We start from the raw sequence: 24798 nt of genomic DNA, 5'->3' as shown, positions 1-24798 counted from the left end.
TTTTGTTGTTGTTTTTTGGGATTTTTTATTTTATTATTTTTGGGAATTTTTTTTATTAAAATCTTGTTTACTTTTTTAATATTAATATCTAATATGTGTCATCTGTTTTGGATCAGGTTTGCTGACTGATGGTACAATAAATGGGATATGCTAGTTGGGGGGCTCCATTAGAGGTTTGACGTCGGAGGCCGGGACTTGTAGTTTTCTAACATCTGCTTGTTTGCAGTTGTTTTTCCGCCTTGGTGTTTATACTGGCGCGTTTCACGCTCTTTGCAGGCTTGTTACAATCATTAGCGTCCTGACAGCTGTTTTTTCCTCCCTGACCCAGAAGCCTCCATTTACCGTACCGTCAACTAAGCGCAATCTTTCCAGTTGACTAAACAGATTTTAAATATGATCCTGCCTTTTATATAACGAATGATGGATAAACTCCGACCGCTAGCAGCATGCGTGCGCTGGCATTCCCACTGTGTGTCTAATGTATCTTTCTAGACATTGTCATATCTCATTGATCAACCCACACTTTGTGATGAAGCAAAGGAGCCCCCCCGAGGGCTTGGAGGTCTCCAAACTTTGCAAATGAAATCTCATGTTAAATTCATGTGATGCCAAAGGACACGGCGGCCCAGGCGGCGCACACACATGTGCCATCTCGGGGTGATATTCACACCTCTCTCCATTGCTGTAAAGCTTTCATTTAGAGGGTGTGAAGCTCTCCAGAGGAGGCCTCATGTCCTCCAGGAGAGTGAAGAAGAAGATGAATAAACATGGTCCTGGTTGGAAGGTCACAATCGCAAGTCAAAAAAATGTTCTGCTGGCGATGCATACATTGTAATGGAGGACTACAACCTGAAACGCGTTGGTATATGGCTTGTCAGATGGGGGATGTACATTGATAAAAGAATTGGTCTCTACCGTAAGAAAATTCCTTAATAAGTTAAACAAAATCTTTGAACGCTGCTGACGCATTTCGGGCAGACTTGGGGATAAATAATAACCAATAATTCCTCTATACCACCAGGAATATTAAATAACAACCCACAAACCCTCTATACCACCAGGGATATTAAATAACCCACAAACCCTCTATACCACCAGGGATATTAAATAACCCACAATCCCTCTATACCGAATAACCCACAAACCCTCTATACCACCAGTGATATTAAAGAATAACCCACAAACCCTCTATACCACCAGGAATATTAAGGAATAACCCACAATCCCTCTATACCAAATAACCCACAAACCCTCTATACCACCAGTGATATTAAAGAATAACCCACAAACCCTCTATACCACCAGGAATATTAAAGAATAATCCATAAACCCTCTATACCACCAGGGATATTAAAGAATAACCCACAAACCCTCTATACCACCAGTGATATTAAAGAATAACCCACAAACCCTCTATACCACCAGGAATATTAAGGAATAACCCACAAACCCTCTATACCAAATAACCCACAAACCCTCTATACCACCAGGAATATTAAAGAATAATCCATAAACCCTCTATACCACCAGGGATATTTAAAGAATAACCCACAAACCCTCTATACCACCAGGAATATTAAAGAATAACCCACAAACCCTCTATACCACCAGGAATATTAAAGAATAACCCACAAACCCTCTATACCACCAGGGATATTAAAGAATAACCCACAAACCCTCTATACCACCAGGGATATTAAGGAATAACACACAAACCCTCTATACCACCAGGGATATTAAGGAATAACACACAAACCCTCTATACCAAATAACCCATAAACCCTCTATACCACCAGGAATATTAAATAACCCACAAACCCTCTATACCGAATAACCCACAAACCCTCTATACCACCAGTGATATTAAAGAATAACCCACAAACCCTCTATACCACCAGTGATATTAAAGAATAACCCACAAACCCTCTATACCACCAGTGATATTAAAGAATAACCCACAAACCCTCTATACCACCAGTGATATTAAAGAATAACCCACAAACCCTCTATACCACCAGGAATATTAAAGAATAACCCACAAACCCTCTATACCACCAGGAATATTAAAGAATAACCCACAAACCCTCTATACCACCAGTGATATTAAAGAATAACCCACAAACCCTCTATACCAAATAACCCATAAACCCTCTATACCACCAGGGATCTTAAATATTAAGCCACAAACCCCCTGGACCACCAGGTGAATTGCATATTAACCCATAACTACATCTATATCTCCATGAATAATGGATATTAAACCTTAACTAACCCTAATCCTTTACGGGTATTAGGTATAACCTATACCAACATGTAGACCTCCAAGGGAATGAGATATGGGGGTTAGGGAGTTGTATTTAATACCTAATATCCCTTGGGTTCAAAGAGTGGTTATGGGTTAATATTTTGTTTTCCTTGGAGGTCCAAGATGGTTGTGGATTAATATGTAATATCCATGGTCGTCTAGAAAATTTGTGGGTTAATATCTCATCTTTTGAGGTCTACGGGTGGTTATGGGTCAGGTTAATGTCTAATATAAAATGAGCTGTAGATGTCTTTATGGGTTAATATGCAATATACCTGGTGGTCTAGGGGGTTTATTTCTAATATCCCTTAAGGTCTAGGACTTGTTATGGGTTCTATCCAATAGTTATAGAGTTCTAGGGTTAGTTGAGGATTAATCTATAATATAACCGGCCGAGCGTCCCTCTGTCTGAAGCCTCTATAGACTGCGCATGCACGACGAGCAGTCTGGCTCCAGACAGAAGAACGGATGGAGCCGTTACAGGTACGAGGAGTGTATGGCGCCGGAGATCGCAGTATGTGTAGATACTGAACGCATACCATGATCTCCGGTACCATACTTACCTGACCGGGAGGAGCGTTGCCGCGGCGCCTCTGTTCTGGCCGGGGCGGAGTGAAGGCATTGGAATTGGCGCATGCACATAGCGCTATCCGGCGCCATTTTACATGCATACCAGGATTAGGGGGATGAGGGGGCCACACATAGCAGGATTGGGGGATGAGGGGGGCCACGCGTAGCAGGATTGGGGGATGAGGGGGGCCACGCGTAGCAGGATTGGGGGATGAGGGGGGGGCCACGCGTAGCAGGATTGGGGGATGAGGGGGGGGGGCCACGCGTAGCAGGATGAGGGGGGGGGGGCCACGCGTAGCAGGATGAGGGGGATAGAGGGGGGGGGGCACGCGTAGCAGGATGAGGGGGGCCACGCGTAGCAGGATGAGGGGGGCCACGCGTAGCAGGATGAGGGGGGCCACGCGTAGCAGGATGAGGAATTGGGGGCCACGCATGCCAGGATTGGGGGGTGAAGGGTGCCATGCATGCCAGGATTGGGGGGTGAAGGGTGCCACGCATGCCAGGATTGGGGGATGAAGGGTACCACGCATACCAGGATTGGGGGATGAAGGGTACCATGCATACCAGGATGAGGAATTGGGTACCATGCGTACCAGGTTTGAGGGTGAGGGGTGCCATGCTTACCAGGATAGGGATGAGGACAGCACATAACAGGATGGGGGAACAGGATTAGGGAGCACAAATACCAGGATGGGGGCAGCACATACCAGCATGGGAGACCATATACCAATAAAAATGCTCGCCACCCGGCCATAGCATAGAACGGGCTCAATAGCTAGTATCTAATAATCATTGAGGTCTAGAGGTAGTTAAGGGTTAATATGTAATGTACCTGGTGGTCTAGGGTGTTTTTTTTTTTTTTTTTTACATTTCTCATGAAATTCTATAATCTGTTTTTAGTGAGCTCCCCCTAGTGGCAGCAGAAAGATATACAATACTGATCTGTTACTTTGCATAGGCACACACAGGGGGGCATGGTACCAGGTATTGGACCATTTGTACTCTGAGAATCCATCCCTCAGCTGTACAGAACATGTACCTTGCCACATTTTATCATCTGTTTCCATACGTTAACTTTACTTTATCAAACTTTATTAAGTTTACTTCTGAGCACCAGGGCCGCCTCGGTTTCCTGCACGCAGGATGCACGATACAGCTCACACCCCGTGTATCATTTTGTGAGTCTCGCTTAGTTTCTTAGTTGCTGCACTTCCAATAATGGTCCATAAACTGATGGCTAATTCACACCTAAAAAACACTAAACAGATGGTGTGTAACATCAGCTCGCAGGGTAGGAGGTGCAGGACAAACAGATTGTGCAAAGCCGACACAGCGAAAGTCCCATCTGTGCGCAGAGACCGCCCGGTCTACAAAGTAGAGGAATTCTCAAATGATGCCGACGAGACTTCTTCACTATAACAAAAAAATATATAAAAAATGTAGTAAAAATTCAAACAAAAATATTCATAAAAATGTAACTTTTTATTGATACATTGGAGGGGGAATTTACCAATGCTGACGCTTTATACTCCAATCTTGAACAGGAGGAAAGTATGGCAAATATATTTAGAAGTATACACCTCTAAAAGGGAATCTGTCATCGGATTTGTGCTATTTAATCTGAGAGCAGCATAATGTAGGGGCTGAGACCCTGATTCCCGCTATGTATCACATACTAGGTTGAGTGCCGCCGTTTCAATAAAATCAAGAGATAATCCCTACAAGACTAGGTGTCACCTGTCTACTAGTCCTCCTGCTCTGTGGTGTAACCACGCCCCCCAGCACTGATCTGCCAAGAAGGGGTGTGGGCGGGGTTACACAGGGCTCAGCATTCAGAGCTCTGCTAAATCTGCAGCAGAGAAAACTGGGATTGTATCAAAATGACAGAATGCAGACCAGCAAGTGACACATTGTAGGAATCGGGGTCCCCGCCCCAACATCATCCTCCTAGCAATTTTTATTTATTTATTTTTTTAAAATGTCACAATAAATCTGTACTAAAAAAAAAATAAAAAATAGAAATCTTTGCAATTCTCACACCGGCCACTGGGGCTTTTTTAGATTCTAACTTCCTGTTGTTTTAGTAAATTCACATGTACATTAGCAGCAATAAACGGATTCCCATCCTATCTATCATTGTAATCCTGCCTCTGATGATAAGGAGCCTGCTGAAAACTCTTAACTAAAGAACAAGAAGCCCTATGTTCAAAAATCCCCGGTGGCCAGTATGAACATTGCAAGATAAGAATTTTTTTTTTTTTTTTTTTTTTTTAATTAAGATAGTGATATGGAAAATAAAACAAAAAAAGAGTGCCAACATTTTTTTTAAAAGTACATTTAACAAAAAAAACTTGCAAACAGATCCTTTTCTAATGATGGCTTCCTTTTAAAATTTTGCACACATACCATGTATGACATGTTGAACAACTTTTTCATGCCAGTTTTTTTGGTGTACATTGGGTGGTGAATTCCTTTTTTAATTTTTTTTTTTATTTTTTTGGAACCAGCTTTAATTTTATAAATTGTAAGACAAAAAGGCAACGGTTTCTATGTGCAAGTCTGGTCTCTTAAAGGGGGGTCCCTTAAAGGGGAGATTCAGCTCCGCTCTCTTCCACATCTCGTGGGGAGTGGCGGCCGGTTCCGTCACATCTACAGATATTCGATGCAGGAGTGAGTGGTAATACCTACCCGTAAAATATATATTTTAGTATATATGTTTTTGGATTGAAAGAGAGTATTTGTGTCTTTTTATACTAATGAGGTTGTTAACCCTGCCGGTATCCTATGGGGGAGTCCAGGGCCACTATACTGGGGAAAAGCATTGAAGGGGGTCTCTGTGCTATACAAGCGCTACTTCTTCTTTCTCAGGATCTGTGGGGTTTCCCAAAAGTCAAACTCCTACTGGATATAAAGTAATGCTATACTTTACAGAAAGTTACGTACGTTTACGAGCAATATACACATACTGCTCAATGGTTAAAAAAAAAAAACGCAACACTCAGCCCCTATGTTAGCCAAAGTGTGGCTTTATCGACAGCCATTGTCTCCTCTATTACCCAACCTTCCCAAATGGAGACCTCTGGGCCGGCGTAGACTAGAAGGTCCCTCATTTGGTCCCATTTCCATAAAGCGTTATCCATACTTGCCAACTTTTTGGCTTGCCCATCTGGTAGGAAAACGTTCTCAGTGCCCTTCATCACCACTTTAAAGGCCACACCCCACTAATCCTCTTCCCTGCTCACTGTATAGGCTCTGGGCACCGCCAATGCCACCCAAAACCAAAACTTTACAGAAGTTTTTGAGACGCCCCGGTTGCACACGGTGGCACCTCTTCTTGGAGTTCAGGAGGTCCCCACTGTTCTCATTTTTTAAAGGTCCATACTTGTATTTGACCCATATTGGTATCTTTGCACCACTACAGGGTGTCCTTGGAAACTCTCTCCCCATGGTGTCACTCTAGGTAAGGGGAGGACCAAGTGTACGACAATGGGATAAGTGGGGGAAGCCCTACAAATAGGGAAAAGGAGAGTGGAGCACCCTAGGCAGATCTTGACTCCCATACCGTCCCTAAATAGGTTCCGCACCTATCACCGAGTAGGATACCTAATCCCTAAGTATCCCTAGAGCCTAGGCCCTAGATAGGTAGGGGACGGGGTGAGCACTAGTCAGACCCCACTGTAACTAAAGAAAAACAAGGAAAGCAGACAAGGGAATACACTTAACTTGAGAAGACACCAGAGAGTAGACGACAACAATCCAAGAAGAAACTCCAAGAAGAAGCTAGCCGACTGCTAGTACTCCAGGCCTGAGCATGGGGAAAATAGTTCCATCACTGCTGACACACCCTTGCTTTTTATATCAATCTAGGGTGTGTCAATTAGCAGCAGAAGGTGGAGATCACTGCTGGGTCCTAGCGAGAGAAGCATACTACTACACTACAGAGATGAAGGGATCAAGAAGGTGTCTGCAAAGCCAAGCACAGCGACCTTCTACAGCCGGATCAAGGACGACTGTCTGTCAAACCTGACACATGGGCTCGTTATAAAAACTGCCTCAAAAGCAGAACACGCTCATCGCAGACCTATGTAATGAACCGCCCCAGACCGGAGGCCTAATGGATGAACACCAAGAATAAAGCGGCCTGCTCCGCCAGCCTTCCTGCAGATTTACACCCTCGACGGACTTTTTTTTTATTTTTGTCTTTTTTTTTTTCTTCAATCTTTTACGGTTGCTGGGGTTTTCACAGCCTTGTCAGAGGTCAAATGTGCAATCTGTGACTTTAATGGGAAAAATGAGGTCTCCTCCTGGATCCTTGTAAAAAGCTGAAAGTCTTTTTCACGGGCCGAGCTTCCTCCGCGCTGTATTGGCCCCTTGTGGTAACTGCCAAAGGACAAGTGCTTTTTTCAGATCTTAATATGGAAGAAGGTCAAAAGCCAATCATGGCCCCTGGCAACGAGTCTCCTTCACAGGAGCCATTCTTTCACATGTGTAATCTTGGACATCTATTCACGAGGATTTTTTTTTTCTGCAGCGTTCAATAAGCATTGTCTTATCAATTCAGGAAGACAGCAGGACAAGGCAGGGATTAAAGTTTATTAAATACACGGATATGGGTTTAAAACGCAGAGGAAGAGTAAGTTCATTGTCACTCCACGAATCAGGGGCAGATGATGAAGGAAATATTGAATATTTGCCATCTGCTTAGAAATATATCGGCCTAAGAGATCACACAACACTTATAGATTCATCATTCACCATTATAGCCCTGATGCACAAGCAGCAAGGAAATGAAAGAATATTTCTCCTATGTGCAAGATTATAACTACTATAATACTGCCCCTATGTACAAGAATATAACCACTATAATACTGCTCCTATGTACAAGAATATAACTACTATAATACTGCTCCCTATGTACAAGAATATAACTACTATAATACTGCACCTATGTATAAGAATATAACTACTATAATACTGCCCCCTATGTATAAGAATATAACTACTATAATACTGCCCCTATGTACAAGAATATAACTACTATAGTACTGCCCCTATGTACAAGAATATAACTACTATAGTACTGCCCATATGTACAAGAATATAACTACTATAATACTGCCCCTATGTACAAGAATATAACTACTATAATACTGCTCCTATGTACAAGAATATAACTACTATAATACTGCTCCTATGTGCAAGTATACAACTACTATAATACTGCTCCTATGTACAAGAATATAACTACTATAATACTGCCCCTATGTACAAGAATATAACTACTATAATACTGCTCCTATGTACAAGAATATAACTACTATAATACTGCTCCTATATACGAGAATATAACTACTATAATACTGCCCCTATGTACAAGAATATAGCTACTATAATACTGCCCCCTATGTACAAGAATATAACTACTATAATACTGCCACTATGTACAAGAATATGACTACTATAATACTGCTCCTATGTACAAGAATATGACTACTATAATACTGCTCCTATGTACAAGAATATAACTACTATAATACTGCCCCTATGTACAAGAATATAACTACTATAGTACTGCCCCTATGTACAAGAATATAACTACTATAGTACTGCCCCTATGTACAAGAATATAACTACTATAGTACTGCCCCTATGTACAAGAATATAACTACTATAATACTGCTCCTATGTACAAGAATTTAACTACTATAATACTGCTCCTATGTACAAGAATATAACTACTATAATACTGCTCCTATGTACAGTACAAGAATATAACTACTATAATACTGCTCCTATGTGCAAGTATACAACTGGATAAGAATGAAGTGATTAACCAGAGTCAGCATGGGTTTGTAACTAACAAGTCATGTCAGACTAACTTAATTTCCTTCTATGACAGAATCACTGACTGGGTGGATCAGGGAAATGCTGTAGATATAGTATACCTTGACTTCAGCAAAGCATTTGACAAAGTATCTCACACCATCCTTATTGAAAAAATGACCAAGTATGCAATGGACCAGGCAACTGTTAGGTGGATTCATAACTGGCTTAGTGATCGGACTCAAAGGGTGGTTGTAAATGGCTTCACATCCAGCTGGATGAATGTCTCAAGTGGGGTACCACAGGGCTCCGTCCTGGGACCTGTATTGTTCAACATCTTTATTAATGATTTAGATGAAGGAATTGAGGGTAAACTGATTAAATTTGCTGATGACACAAAGCTAGGAGGGATAGCTAATACTAGAGAAGAGAGAGGGAAGATTCAAAAAGACCTAAATAAACTGGAGCAGTGGGCAGCAACCAACAGAATGGTTTTTAACAGGGAAAAATGCAAAGTACTACATCTGGGCAATAAAAATGAAAAAAGCATATACAGAATGGGAGGAATAGAGCTAAGCAACAGTACATGTGAAAAAGACTTAGGTATACTAATAGATCATAGACTGAACATGAGTCAACAGTGTGATGCAGCAGCAAAAAAGGCAAATACAATTCTGGGATGTATTAACAGAAGCATACAGTCTAGATCACGTGAAGTCATTATCGGTCTTTACTCCTCTTTGGTCAGACCTCATCTGGAATACTGTGTACAGTTTTGGGCACCACATTTTAAAAAAGACATAGACAAACTGGAGCAAGTTCAGAGAAGAGCGACCAGAATGGTGACTGGTCTGCAAACCATGTCCTATGAGGAACGGTTGCAGGATTTGGGAATGTTTAGCTTGCAAAAAAAAAGACTGAGAGGAGACTTAATAGCTGTCTACAAATATGTCAAGGGCTGTCACATTGTAGAAGGATCATCTTTATTCTCATTTGCACAAGGAAAGACTAGAAGCAATGGGATGAAACTAAATGGGAGGAGACACAGATTAGATATTAGAAAAAACTTTTTGACAGTTAGGGTGATTAATGAGTGGAACAGGCTGCCACGAGAGGTGGTGAGTTCCCCTTCAATGGACGTCTTCAAACAGAGGCTGGACAGACATCTGTCTGAGATGATTTAGTGAATCCTGCTTTGAGCAGGGGGTTGGACCAGATGACCCAGGAGGTCCCCTCCAACTCTACCATTCTATGATTCTATAACTACTATAATACTGCTTCTATGTACAAGAATATAACTACTATAATACTGCTCCTATGTACAAGAATATAACTACTATAATACTGCCCCTATGTATAAGAATATATCTACTATAATACTGCCCCTATGTACAAGAATATAACTGCTATGATACTGCCCACTATGTACAAGAATATAACTACTATAATACTGCCCCCTATGTACAAGAATATAACTACTATAATACTGCCCCTATGTACAAGAATATATCTACTATAATACTGCCCCTATGTACAAGAATATAACTACTATAATACTGCCCCCCATGTACCAAAATATAACTACTATAATACTGCCCCCTATGTACAAGAATATAACTACTATAATACTGCCCCCTATGTACAAGAATATAACTACTATAATACTGCCACCTATGTACAAGAATATAACTACTATAATACTGCCACCTATGTACAAGAATATAACTACTATAATACTGCCACCTATGTACAAGAATATAACTACTATAATACTGCCACCTATGTACAAGAATATAACTACTATAATACTGCCACCTATGTACAAGAATATAACTACTATAATACTGCCACCTATGTACAAGAATATAACTACTATAATACTGCCACCTATGTACAAGAATATAACTACTATAATACTGCTCCTATGTACAAGAATATAACTACTATAATACTGCTCCTATGTACAAGAATATAACTACTATAATACTGCCCCCTATGTACAAGAATATAACTACTATAATACTGCCCCTATGTACAAGAATATATCTACTATAATACTGCCCCCTATGTACAAGAATATAACTACTATAATACTGCCCCTATGTACAAGAATATATCTACTATAATACTGCCCCTATGTACAAGAATATAACTACTATAATACTGCCCCTATGTACAAGAATATAACTGCTATAATACTGCCCCCCATGTACCAGAATATAACTACTATACTACTGCCCCCTATGTACAAGAATATAACTTCTATAATACTGCCACCTATGTACAAGAATATAACTACTATAATACTGCCACCTATGTACAAGAATATTACTACTATAATACTGCCATCTATGTACAAGAATATAACTACTATAATACTGCCACCTATGTACAAGAATATAACTACTATAATACTGCCACCTATGTACAAGAATATAGCTACTATAATACTGCCCCCTATGTACAAGAATATAACTACTATAATATTGCCACCTATGTACAAGAATATAACTACTATAATACTGCCCCCTATGTACAAGAATATAACTACTATAATACTGCCCCTATGTACAAGAATATATCTACTATAATACTGCCCCCTATGTACAAGAATATAACTACTATAATACTGCCCCTATGTACAAGAATATATCTACTATAATACTGCCCCTATGTACAAGAATATAACTACTATAATACTGCCCCTATGTACAAGAATATAACTACTATAATACTGCCCCCCTATGTACAAGAATATAACTACTATAATACTGCTCCTATGTACAAGAATATAACTACTATAATACTGCTCCTATGTACAAGAATATAACTACTATAATACTGCCCCTATGTACAAGAATATAACTACTATAATACTGCCCCCTATTTACAAGAATATAACTACTATAATACTGCCCCCCTATGTACAAGAATATGTCTACTATAATACTGCCCCCTATGTACAAGAATATAACTGCTATAATACTGCTCCTATGTGCAAGAATATAACTACTATAATACTGCTCCCTATGTACAAGAATATAACTACTATAATACTGCTCCTGTGTACAAGAATATAACTACTATAATACTGCCCCCTATGTACAAGAATATAACTGCTAGAATACAATTTTTGTAATGAAAAAAAAATGGTGAATCTAAAATACATGTAGCACAAAAACCAGGGTCATTTTCTCAAGACACATTCCCTCTAAGGTTTAGGTATGGAGCTCGTGTAGGATTTGGTCACAATGATACAATTTATAGGGCCGCGTATTATGGGTACAACGGGTTAAGTAAACTGTATTTGGCAAATTAAGTTTTGCGCCTAAGAACTTATTGTCTGTTATCTCATTATCTCTCTCGGTCCCAGCAGACGCTTTGTAAACTAATCAGGTCAGCACTAATAAGGCAGAATTGGATCCCTCAGAAGAAACTTGGTTTACTACTTGACACTAGTCTTGAATTCACTGCATTAGATGTAATTTACTCTTTTTTACTTTTAAGTTGGGACAATTATAAACAACTTCAACAAATTATCTCTAAATGTTAGTGGAGTGTGAGATTCTTTTTTTACTATACATGGTTTACAGATAGGGCGCCTTTGAAAGATCGTGTGCTCAACATTATAACGAAATTAAGAAGTTCCAAAAAGTAAGAAAAAAATCATGATTACAGATTGAAAGGACTTTGTAGCTTTGGCCTGGTTCCCGGCGCCCCTCGGCCACCGTCTGGTTGCGGGCGCCCCACGGCCACCGTCTGGTTGCGGGCGCCCCACGGCCGCCGTCTGGTTGCGGGCGCCCCTCGGCCGCCGTCTGGTTCCCGGCGCCCCTCGGCCGCCGTCTGGTTGCGGGCGCCCCTCGGCCGCCATCTGGTTGCGGGCGCCCCTCGGCCGCCGTCTGGTTGCGGGCGCCCCTCGGCCTCCGTCCCAAGAGGGCAGACCCGTTGGACCTCTCTGATGCGTCCTAGCCATTATTTGGACAACCCTTTACATTCACATCTCTAGTAATAATTCTCCTGCAGGAAGCCGCGGGGATTTGCTGGGTTATTTTCTATGAAGTTCGGGCTACAATAAATTGACAGAGTTCTAAGAAATGTCTTCTAAAATATCCGCAGCCTTTTCCTGACTTTTCATGTTCTTTCCCAGTCCGCTGTAATCGGCAGTGAGAGGAGACTTTTCCCATTGAAGTCGGAGATAATCTGTTGCACCGGACGGATTATCCTGCATCCAACAAAGCAGCCATTGTACTGGGCACAGAGGCGCCCGGGACCCAGATCACATTCTCCTATATTGTCCTACTGGACCTCTTGGTGGGATGGTCATTACTTATTTTTTATGGGGGTATAACCTTGGGAAGCCGGGGTTAGTGCCAAGTTACTTTCTGTCTCTTACTGAAGTCTATACAAAGGATTTATAACTTTGTGTTAGACTCTAGTTGCCTTCAGCCACCACTAGAGGGAGCTCACTGTATACTGTCTGTACACTGAATAGCATAATTTACATTATACGGTATTGCATAATGTGAAGGTTCAAGATGTGTTAACCCACCATAAAACACTTTTTCATTCCTTTATTTTATCTGTTTACTTTACTTTCTTTATTATATTTTGTATTTAAATTTTTTAAATTGCTCGCAAATATTTTTTTTTCTGGTTAGCCAATGAAGGTATCACTCCGAGAATACTTTTGGCATTTTTGGGCATAAAAGTATTAACATTAACTTTATTAGAAAAACTTTTTTTTAACCTCCTTTTTTTTTCGTTTTGTCCCATTTTGAAGAAAAAAAACAAACAAAATCAAAACAATTGGGCTTTCGTTTTTACTTTTAATTTATTTTTCCTTTTTTCTTAATTTTTTTTCAGATTTTAACTTTTTATCTTGTTTTTACCTACATTTATTATTATTTGTCCACTGTGTAAAATAAACACTTGCCATTTTTCTATACCTTTTTTATAGCGTTTTTTTTTTTTTTAACTTTTTCATTTTTAACTTTTTCTTTATCTTACTTTTTATTTCTTACACTTATTTTTCGAGTCTCGCTACGTAAGAATAAATACTTTCCATTTTTTTTTAAATACCTTTTTCTATTTTTTTATTCCTTTTTTTAATCTTTTTTACCATTTTACCGCATTTTTTACATTTGTACTTTGCTTTTTTTTTTTACCCACATTTATTTTTCTTGTCCCACAATGTAAAAATAAGTGTTTGCTGGTTTTTTTTTTTATTATTTCTATTTTCCACTTACTCAGTTTTCATTTATCTATTTTTTTTACCTATATTTATTTTTGAGTCCCACTGTGTAAGAATGGAGATATTAAATTGTAGTTTTTCTTTGCCATTTTTTTAAATACTTTTTCTATTTGTTTTACTACTTTTTTCTAGTCTTTTTACCATTTTATTGCATTTTTTTACATTTTTACTTTACTTTTATTAACCCACATTTATTTTTCTTGTCTTTCAATGCAAAAATAAATGTTTGCTGTTTTGTTTTTATTAGTATTATTATTAATAAGCTTTTCCATAATTTTTTGTCATATTTTACATTTTCACTTATTAAATTTTCACTTTTTTTTTTTTTTAAGGTAATTTTTTTTTTTTACCTACATTTATTTTTCACGTCCCACGGTGTAAGAATAAATATTTGCCATGTCTTAATATCTTTTCTATTTATTTATTTATCGTTTTTTATTGCTTTTGTTATGTTTGTACTTTTATTTTTTTCACCCACATTTATTTCTCTTGTCCCGCTGTGCAACCATAAACATTTACCGAGGAAGACTATCATTACTGACAGTGCAGAATATGAGGGGGAAGAAAAGGGAAAAAAAGCTAAAAAGCTGCAGAAATTAATGAAATTCCGTCAGGATGGCAGGTTAACAAGCCACGACGCGGACTGTGTAGCACTCGGCTGCATTATCAGTCATTTATTCCTGCATTGTTTTCACACTTAACCAGTTTTTAATTAAATATGACTTCTGTAACGTTCTGCGGAAGAGATTTCGCCCGCCCCTCCCCCGCTCGCCGGCCCCCTTAGGATTTGCTTGGCACAAAAGCTATATACGGGGAGACGACAAATAGGCGAATCAATCATGGGAGACCTTCAGCATCTACGTCCGTCCTCCTCCTCTTTCTCCTCTTTTTTTTTTTCTAATCTGCTTATAAAATACTTATTGTCAGGAAGGATTAGTGAGCAACAGGGTTTTTTTTTTTCCTTCCCCCTCTCGGACAATGGAGAGGTATCCGGCCATAACGCTCATTGATGTCCCTTCCTTACGTGTCATGGAGACGTATTCAGATGAGTAACCTAATATTTTAAACTTTATTTATTTTATTTTTTTCTGTGGATGCAGCCTGCAGTGTAAAGAATGGAGGTTTCTGGTAATTAGGATTGATGCTCAACTTCATACGCTGCAGCCAACCATGTGATATATGGACAGGATGAGTCTCGGAAAACAAGGTGGCGGAAAAAAAAACCATAAACTATGTGGATGCAGCCTGCAGTGTAAAGAATGGAAGTTTCTGGTGTTAGGACTACACCCAGCGATCAAGTTCTGACACTGCCACCTACCATGTGAAATATGGACAGGCAGGATCTCTGAAATACAGGTTTATCAAACACTTTAGGCCCAGTCTTATGTGGATGCAGCCTGCAGTGTAAAGAATAGAGGTTTCTGGTAATTAGGATTGATAATCAATTTCATACTGGTGCCAATCAAGTGATGTATGGACAGGATGGGTCTCGGAAAACAAGGTGGATCAAAAAAAAAAAAAAAACCTCCTGCAGTATAAAGCATGGAGGATTCTTGTGATTAGGATTAGTAATCAGTTTTGCATTCTGAACACGTCACAGGAGCGCAGAGTGTTTATGGATATAGTGTATGCTCATCCATTATAAGGCAGGAACATAGTCACTTATGTAACTTTGTTAGTGAGGACAATACTGCGAGGGAGATTTTATAAGGGACAGAAAAGGGCGTACTAGCAGCACAGAGTATTTCAGGATTGGAATGAAGCAATGATGAGGCAGTATTAATATGGACAGGGCAGCGTGTGTCAAGGGACCATGAATTGAAAAGACGAGCGGGATGTCAGAAGGATGGTGAAGAGAGGAGGGACCATGAGCAAGCACAGAGTATTTCAGGAGAGCTGTGTAGTAAGCGGGGACTTAATGGATCATGTAAGGACGGGGCTGCATGTAGCAGGGACAGCATCAGGAAAATGAAATCAAGTTGGACCCCCCCCCCAAAACGAGAGATACTGGAAGGAGCAGTCACCCAGCGGCACAGAGTATTTCAGGTGACCAAGACTGCACATACAAGGGGGGGGGTAGTGTTAGGAAAATGGGATGTCCGATTGGACAACACGGCACAGAAGGAGAGATGCTAGAAGTATTGACAGTTAAATGGAGAGATGGTAGAGTCTCGCAGCAGCACAGAGTATTTCAGAAGATTTTTGTGCGGAAGCTGATTTTGTGCTAAGCAGTGCTTTGTATGAGGATAGTAGAAGTAACATCAGGGAAATGATGTCCTATTGGACTCCAGAGGCTGAGAGATGGTAGAAGTAGCGGTCTCACAGCAGCGCAGAGTATTTAAGAAGAGTTTTGTGCAAAGCAGTGATGTCGGAGGACAGGGCTGAATGCAGTAGAAATAATGTCAGGGAAATGGAGTAGAGAGATAGTAGAACCAGCAGTCTCACAGCAGCACAGAGTATTTCAGCGCTTGGTTCATCCAATTATTAATCCTGTAATTTTCTTCTTTTCTTTTCTTTTTTTCCTGCAGAAATCTGTTCATCGGATTGCGGAGGCCACGGCGTGTGCATCGGTGGCAACTGCCGGTGTGACGAGGGCTGGATGGGCTCGGCTTGCGATCAGAGGGCATGTCACCCCCGCTGCAACGAGCACGGCACCTGCCGAGACGGGAGGTGTGAATGCAGCCCTGGCTGGAATGGAGAGCACTGCACTATTGGTAGGACGAGTGCGGGAAAAAATGTGAAAAAAAATGACACTAAGCGACAAAGGCATGCTCCGCGTCAGCAGCGTCCGTGCAGCATGTGCAGCTCCGTCCTGGGGTCTTAGTTCTGACATCATCATTACCTCATATTGATTTGTAGCAAAATGTCCTTTCATTTGGTGATTAGGAAAGAAAAAAATGATTATTGCGTAGAATTACCTAAAAATCGCCAGCTGGGGGGTCGGGGGCGATCGATGGGGGTGTGAGTGTGCGCTGAATATGCCACCTGTTGGACTGGACCGTACTTACTTTTCACCCATAGTACCATACTTTCCATGTCATCTGGTGGCTGGATAACGTTCTTGGAGATCAGGCTTTTTTTTTTTTTTCACTCCAATGCAAATATTTTGGCCTATAAATTATTTTTGCAATTGGGTTTCATTAAAAATTTGGCACCGCAGCACATTGGGCTAACTGAGAAACCATCAGTGAGCTCCTTCTGAGAAGTTAGTTACTCTTTTATCTGATCGCTGTGCTGATTTATGATCACAGACCAGATCAAAGTTGAGAGTAGCTCAAAAAGACATATCAGAATGAGCTCGCTGACCGATCCTCAGTTTTCTCTGCTGCCAGCAATGTGCTATGAAACAAAGAACATGTGAAACCCAAACAGTGCATCATTTTTTAATAAAACTTGCAAAAATGATGCATTTAAGTAAGCAAAAAATGCCCCCGAAGATGACTCTGACCTTTTTTAAGGTTGTTTGTTTTTAAAGGATTTGGAAACTCTTAAGGGAATTTTTTTATTTAAATGCCAGTCTGTTGGGCTCAAAATAATTTTTGCATTTGAGAGTTATTAAAGTTTTTGCACCATTTGGCTTCTATGGGCTGATTGCTTGCAGAAGAGATACTGAGAATCCATCAGCGAGTTCCCCTCGAAAATTCTCTGGAGACCTTATTGAAGGTTTCTTCAATTAAACACATTTTTATACATTTAAAAAGCACAAGAATTGGATGTTTGTGTCCATAGAGCCTCTTTCTGTTGTTACGGGGCTTTTTGGGAGGGTATTGTAGTCACGGACCCTCATTGTCCTAAGCTTAGTCGACCATAACGTCACTGGTCACAGTCACTCATAAGTTTCATACGATCATAGTGCCTCGCTGTGTGTATGGGTCGGGTGTAACACAACACATTCTATTTTAGCTTTTTATTTTTATTTTTTCCATATATGTAGTAACAATGTGCAAGTGAGTTATATATATTTTAATACACTAATTATCCATCTGAATAATAATAGATTATAAGATATCCTGATCCATACAGTTCTTAAAGGGAGCCCGTCAGAAGGATTTTACTAGTGAAACTAGTGGTATGTCTGTATAGTCCCTAGTCCTACAATAGAAACGATACCTGTCTTGTAGTGATCCGATGTACCAGCGCTGAGAAATCAAGCTTCGAAGTCAAATTAGCCTGGAAGTGCTTTGGGGGCGTGTCTGTGTCCTCCAAATGTGCTGACATGCCCCCAAGCTAATTTGCATGTTTCTTTAAAGCTCAATTTCTCAGCGCTGGTACATCTGATTACTACAAGACAGGTATCATTTTCATTGTTATACTAGGACCTGTCCAGCCATGCCACTAGGTCTAGTCCTGAACGGTTCTTTTTAAAGGGGTTCTCCTATTTCTGTAAGTAGAGTATAATTTTTGGACATTGAAAAGTTCTGCAACTTTCTAGTATACATTGTCCTCACCGTCTTTAGGCCTCTGCTTGCTGTCAGAGTTGTATTTTCACATGTAATCTATAGGATATGCACCCGTACGTATCTAATAGTCCTCACCGCTGAGTGTTTGTTACAATTGCATCCAGTGGAGTCTTCAGTCCAGGCTGCTCAGCTCACAAAGACTGGAAGCAACTTGTAGGTGTGAGAGCTATTGGGATTTGTAGGGGGGCAAGCAGAGATCTTGGAATTGAAATACAAAGACTATTAGAAAGTTCTAGAACCTTTGCATTAAGTTGGCTGTGCAGGAAACTGCAGCCGGCCCCAGTTCATCGAAAAGGTGGTCGGGGATACAGGGGAAAAACTGTTAAAGGGATTCAGCACTAAAGCAGTGATATGGCCTTTTCATTGTGAGGAAGCCCAGACCTTCAGCGATTATTAATTGATGGCTTTCCCTAGTGATGCATCATCACTTGCTGAGAAGGAATACCCCTCTAGATGTTATTATTACCAGAATATCCCTTTAAATGATTACCACAATACACCTTCAAATTATAGAAGCATAATTCCCCTTTAAATTATATTTACAGTATATTCTTTTAAATAATACTTTCAGAATACCCCTTTAAATTACGTTACCAGAATACCCATTTAAATTATATTACCACAATACCCCTTTAAATTATATTACCAGAATACCCCTTTAAATTATATTACTAGAATACCCCTTTAATTTATATTACCAGAATACCCCTTTAAATTACGTTACCACAATACCCCTTTAAATTACGTTACCACAATACCCCTTTAAATTATCTTATCAGAATACCCCTTTAAATTATCTTATCAGAATACCCCTTTAAAATATCTTACCGGAATACCCCTTTAAATTATATTACCAGAATACCCCTTTAAATGATTATTACAATACACCTTCAAATTATAGAAGCATAATTCCCCTTTAAATTATATTTACAGTGCACCCCTTTAAATGTTATTAAAAGAATACTCCTTTAAAGATATTACAGGAAAACCCCTTTAAATATTACTACAATACCCCTTCGAATTATATAAGCATAATACCCCTTTAAATGATACTTTCAGAATACCCTTTTAAATTATATTACAAGAATTCCCCCTTACATTTTACTGGCATACCCCTTTAAACTATTTAGCCAGAATACCCCTTTAAGTTATTATATTATGGGAAAACCCCTTTAAGGATATTACAGGGATACTCTTTTAAATTATATTACCAGAATACCCCTTTAATTTACTCTGGAATACCCCTGTAAATACCATAAATTATATAACTGACATACCCCTGTAAAAAAAAAAAGAAAAAAAAAGCACCTTTGCGCTCATTCACTGGAATATTCCTTTAAGTGACATTATTGCAATACCCCTTTACATGATGTCACCCTTGTTCCCCTTTAAAACAGATTAGTGGAGCACCCATTTACATATTAACGGAATACCCCTTTAAATGATTATTCCTGAATAATTTTTTACACATTGCAGGATCGACCCTTTAAATAATATTGCAGAAGCATGATATTTCCAGAGCCCCCTTTTAAATGATAATATGGGAATCCCCCTTTACGTTACATTACAGCGCCCCCCGCATTCACCACCCATTCAGCAGCAGCTTTCCACTGTCGCCCTCCTCCTCGCCCGCTGCCGGGGGAGCCGCGGTTTCGGGGCCCGAGCTGATCGCCCCTGTGATGGGCGCGGATCCTCTGACCTTGGGGACTTTATTACCTGTGGAATTGGCGGAGTAAATTTATGGAATGTAAAAGCAATTTGGTAAAGTCGTCCCTCGTCACAGAGAAGAGGGAGCGCGGGCGCCGAGGAGAGGGGGGAACGTCGTAAAAGTCAGTAATATGGCACAGATGAAAGGACATTGACTGGCAATGATATCTACGTGGCAGTGAGCTTTCTACTTGTCCTTGTGTGATGTCTCACCTGCATGGCGCCCCCTCCTCCGCCCTCCTCTCTATGTGCATTCCTGTCATTGTCTGCTTTATAGCCGAAAAATAAAACCCCTAAATGCCCCCTCACTGCTCCGCTTAATGCATTTATGATGCCTTTATAGGACAGAGAAGCATTCAAAAAAAAATATGGGACTGCACAGGCGGGTCTATATCGCCCAGATCCACTTAGAAACATTATATGGTGGAGAAAGTTTGCATTTTATACTCCAGTCACATCCAGAGCTGCATTCAGCCGATAACAGGGTGCTTCTCACTGTTGCCCTCTGCTGGTGGAAAGTGTGTATAGATCAGGGATGCAGCCTGGATGCAAGGAACTAGGACTCCTAGACCACAAACAGTTGCCTTGAATGTAATCCAGTAGGGGGCAGCGCGCTCAAACAATTCAGCCTGAAGCTTATTCTTTTTACAAATTGCAGCCACTGGAATTTTCGATGCAGCTTTGGCTGTGAACGGTGTATTACAGATCGCTATAGCAGTTAGAGAAGAGTTGACCCCTCAGTCTGTGAATGGGTGCAGGACATTGACCTATTTATGGGCACTCATAACTTGGCACCCATTATAATCAAAGGATGGCATGGAAGCCATAGATCTCAATGGTCTCTCTACACCCCTACAATATATTAGTTTGGGTGTCAGCTGGTGGCACTTGAGGACCGGCTAGTTGCCCCTTGTAAATACTTCATGCCATTGGCAGCCATAAAGCTTAACATAAAAAGATTTAGAGTGCCCACTAGTGGTGGAGAGCAATTTGGGCCATTGTAGAGTGACCAATCCACTGGTTCTCCTGTATTGCTCGGGGTTTGGGCGGTCAGAAGCCCCTCTAGCTGCAGGACTAGTGAAAGTCTGAGCTCACCGGCTGTCATCAATGTGGTCCTTACCAGATGTGGGGACCCCTTTATTATTTACTGATTAGTGCCCCAAAAATTAGGTTACTATTAAAAGTTTGTTTGTTGGAAAAAAAAAAAAAAAAGTGGACAATCCCTTAAAGGAATGCAGTTTTTCCCCCTGATGCAGAAAGAAACTCTCTCTCAAGAGCTGGAATCCAAGTGCAGCTTCCTACTGAATGCTTCCATTGTAAAGGTTTCCAGGCTGCGTGCATGCGCGTGTGTTCCTCTGAGCCGGCTCTGTCTCATGGCTATATAACACGGCTTCTCTTCTGTCCCTTTGTGCTTTTGTAGCCCGTGCACGGCCGGCTAGCACCCAGCACTTATTCAACCCTACCTTAAATGTCCTGTCTTTTATTCCCCAAGCCCACTATCTGGATAAGGTAGTGAAAGGTATTGTATCAGTTTTCCTATTGTCTTGTGTTTCCACAGAAATGTTGCAACTGCTCCAGTGTGTCTTCTTCCATCTGATGCTACTTTGTATCCACCACCCTCCCTTCCATGTGTCCTTGTCAGAGACAGCCTTTTATTTTACAGCATCATGGAGTCTTGAGATATACATATGTATATATTTTTTTGCTTTTCCATCGGCTTGCCTTTGCTCCTACACGAATACACATGACTACATTGACCTATAGTTTTGCTATTATGTTGCATTTTATGTTGATCTGACTATAGACGTAGCATGAGATCTGCGTGCCATAAACCTGGCTGCTCAGGGGCGGTCCAAGCAACTACTTATCTAGAAGGAAACTATAGTGATTGGCTGGAAACACTTGACCAATGAGCATTCAGATCATAGAGACAGCCCGCAAAGAAGCTGTTAGCCCCACCCATGAAAGAAGTTATGGGGTCTGCTCTCCACCATGGCTGGAAAAAATGATCACTGCTAGGATTAAAGGCAATAACCACTAGGACATCTTGCCCCAGGGCTAGAATGATGACAACCAGCCCCAGAAAAGGAACCATGTTTGTTTTTTTGTGTATTCCTGTATCCATCTTAGCCGCACTCCCCTCTTTAGTTCAGAAGGAGATGTCTGATAATGCCTAAAAATATAAGACCTAGATCTGATGTATTTTGATCTCTTATACTGTATAGGTCTTATATTTTGGGGCATTGTCAGACATCTCCTTCTGAACTAGAGAAGGGAGTGTGGCTAAAAAAATCTACTGTTACTTGTCATAAATGTATATTTTTATACCTGGTGTAAATGCCGCTCTTCTCCTGAATCCGGCGATGTTTTTCTTTTGTTCCTGCGCCTCTCAGTTCCTGAGAGATGGCCTCCTCTTCCCTGTACATAAATCTAGTCTTTTTGGCCAAGTGGGCGTGGTGTCCAGCTTTGTGGACGTCACCTTGAAGACTATGCCCAGTTGGCTAAAAAAAAACAGCAACTAAAATTTCCATGTAAGGAAGATGGGGCCATATCTCTGGAACGGAGAGGCGTAGAAACAAAAGAAAAACTACGCCAGAATCAGGAGAACAGCGGCATTTATCCCAGATTAAAAAAAAAAGTTTATGACAAGTGACAGATCCCCTTTAAAGGAGATTTTCTAAAGGATATTATCTGAAAGGAGAGTGGCTAAGGCGCACAACTCACTTTCTGGAGGACCCAACAGGACCATACATGGTTTGACCATTCAGTGAAAGTATGGAGTCATAGGAGGTTTTAGAAGATAGTCCTGGGGTGATTAGTTTTGTCCATCATGGATGCAATGAAAATAAAGGTCTCTATCAGTAACCCAAGGGTCAGATGGTGCCCAGGGACGTGAAAACTTGCATGAAAACCAGGTCAGACATCAAAAATTTGTGGGTTCCTCAAGTTGGCCCTTATTTGCTCCTAGATCACTCAGCTTAGGATTGTCTACTGGTGCCAAGCAACTCAAAAAATTGCCGTCTCCAGTGATGTGTTCTCTGGGGAAAGGGGGGGGATCTCCTATAATATCACCAGCATCAAAAGTCAATGAGGAAACTCTCAGCTTTCCAATATGTTTCCCGTGCCCTTCTTCAGGGTTGATTATCAGCATTGACCAAAACAATTGCACCAAATTTGGTCACTATGAAGCAATGAGAATTTAAAGGGTTGTCTTGGATAAAAAAAAAAAAATTTCCGCTTTTGTGCATGATCTAGCATTGATTTTGTAGCATATTCTTTCTAAAGGGAATCTGTCAGCACAAAACGACTGTTCAAACAAAGCATGGACGCTTTATGCAAGCTATTGTGTGCACCTTCCCATCTTTCCCGGCCCTCCTCTTTTTAGATCGACCGTTCTGGCTATTCAGGGGTCAAAGAAAGGCAAAGATAGTAGGTGGGAGGGTGCCCTGAACCATCTGGCTATGCCATGGGGGGCACCGATCGCCTGTGCTTGGTTTGAACAGTCTAATCTACAATCCAAGAAATGGCCTATGGAAAGCTATAGCTTCGGTTTCTGAAAAGTAAACTTGCAACTTGTTGTTTAATCCTGGACTATGAAGGGTTAAGTCATTCAGTAGAGTTGAAGCCTCTTGGGGAAAACCTTTTAACATTCAGATTTGCTAAGAAAATGAGGTTAATGGAAAGTGTTGTGATTGGAGAGTGCGGCGCCCGCGTCTGAATATCAGCGTTTTTCTTATTCAGATCCATTTGTCTTTCCTAATTATTGACTTTTTATCTGGCGCTTTCAATAAGTTAATTGAGTCGCTGCTGAAATGAACCAGTCAGCTATGAATATTTTGCTATTCTGAATGTTTTCCAAAATTTTTCACTTGACGAGGCCCGGATTTCATTAAAAGTTACAGCTATGGCAGCCGATCTCGCTGCCGCTCTCCTCCGCTGGAAGTCACAGCCAGAGATTTACAGAATTTGCTCCAATATTCTACATTTTTTAAAACTTAGTTTAATTGGGACTAATTACCTTCAAAATATAATGGAGATTCTGTCTCTCCATACACTTGGTATTTTTTGGACTATAAGACGCACTTTTTAGCAAGACAAAGTCTTACAATACTTTTTTTATGGTAGAGAGGTGGTTTCATGTGATGAAGGAGGACAATGACACCGCGTCCTTCTTCATCACTGGGAATTATGCAGCGGCGCAGCGCTCTTTCCTTGTAACCAACACGGATCAGTCTGATTGGAGCAGGGCAGGAGAGAGCGCGACCAGCATATCACTAAAGTTGCTCTGATGCTGCACATCCTGACTAGCTGAAGGACCGGTCATGTCAGGTGACTGTGATAGTGTTTACACTCTGTGTGCTTGTGTGTGTTACTGTGATGATTATAGCAGTGCTGGCTGTGTGTGTGAGCCTGGGATGATATAGCAGTGCTGTGTGTGGGATGTAGCAATTCGGTGTGTGGGACTTAGCAGGGCTGCGTGTGTATGTGTGGGACGTAGCAGGGCTGCGTGTGCGGGACGTAGCAGGGCTGCGTGTGCGGGACGTAGCAGGGCTGCGTGTGCGGGACGTAGCAGGGCTGCGTGTGCGGGACGTAGCAGGGCTGCGTGTGCGGGACGTAGCAGGGCTGCGTGTGCGGGACGTAGCAGGGCTGCGTGTGCGGGACGTAGCAGGGCTGCGTGTGCG

General features: G+C 40.9%; 1 protein-coding gene across 11 annotated transcripts in view; it reads left to right on the top strand.

Annotated features, from left to right (window-relative positions):
- The window catches only part of TENM4 (teneurin transmembrane protein 4), a 1569569-nt gene that overhangs the window by 1476195 nt on the left and 68576 nt on the right, over nucleotides 1-24798 (top strand). For 7 of the 11 annotated variants that reach the window (XM_073661697.1, XM_073661700.1, XM_073661696.1 and 4 more), the window contains 2 exons: nucleotides 16478-16663; nucleotides 21609-21635. In XM_073661697.1, coding sequence (XP_073517798.1) covers nucleotides 16478-16663; nucleotides 21609-21635 — 213 coding nt within the window. The remainder of the gene's footprint in view (nucleotides 1-16477; nucleotides 16664-21608; nucleotides 21636-24798) is intronic. The other 4 variants (XM_073661699.1, XM_073661695.1, XM_073661694.1 and 1 more) reach the window with 1 other exon arrangement.

The sequence above is a fragment of the Phyllobates terribilis genome, unplaced genomic scaffold (assembly GCF_046119375.1).
Source record: "Phyllobates terribilis strain yellow unplaced genomic scaffold, ASM4611937v1 Scaffold_2__4_contigs__length_985480577, whole genome shotgun sequence".
Taxonomy (NCBI): domain Eukaryota; kingdom Metazoa; phylum Chordata; class Amphibia; order Anura; family Dendrobatidae; genus Phyllobates; species Phyllobates terribilis.
The sequence above is the reverse complement of the archived record's forward strand: the minus strand, read 5'-3'. Positions and strand labels throughout refer to the sequence as shown.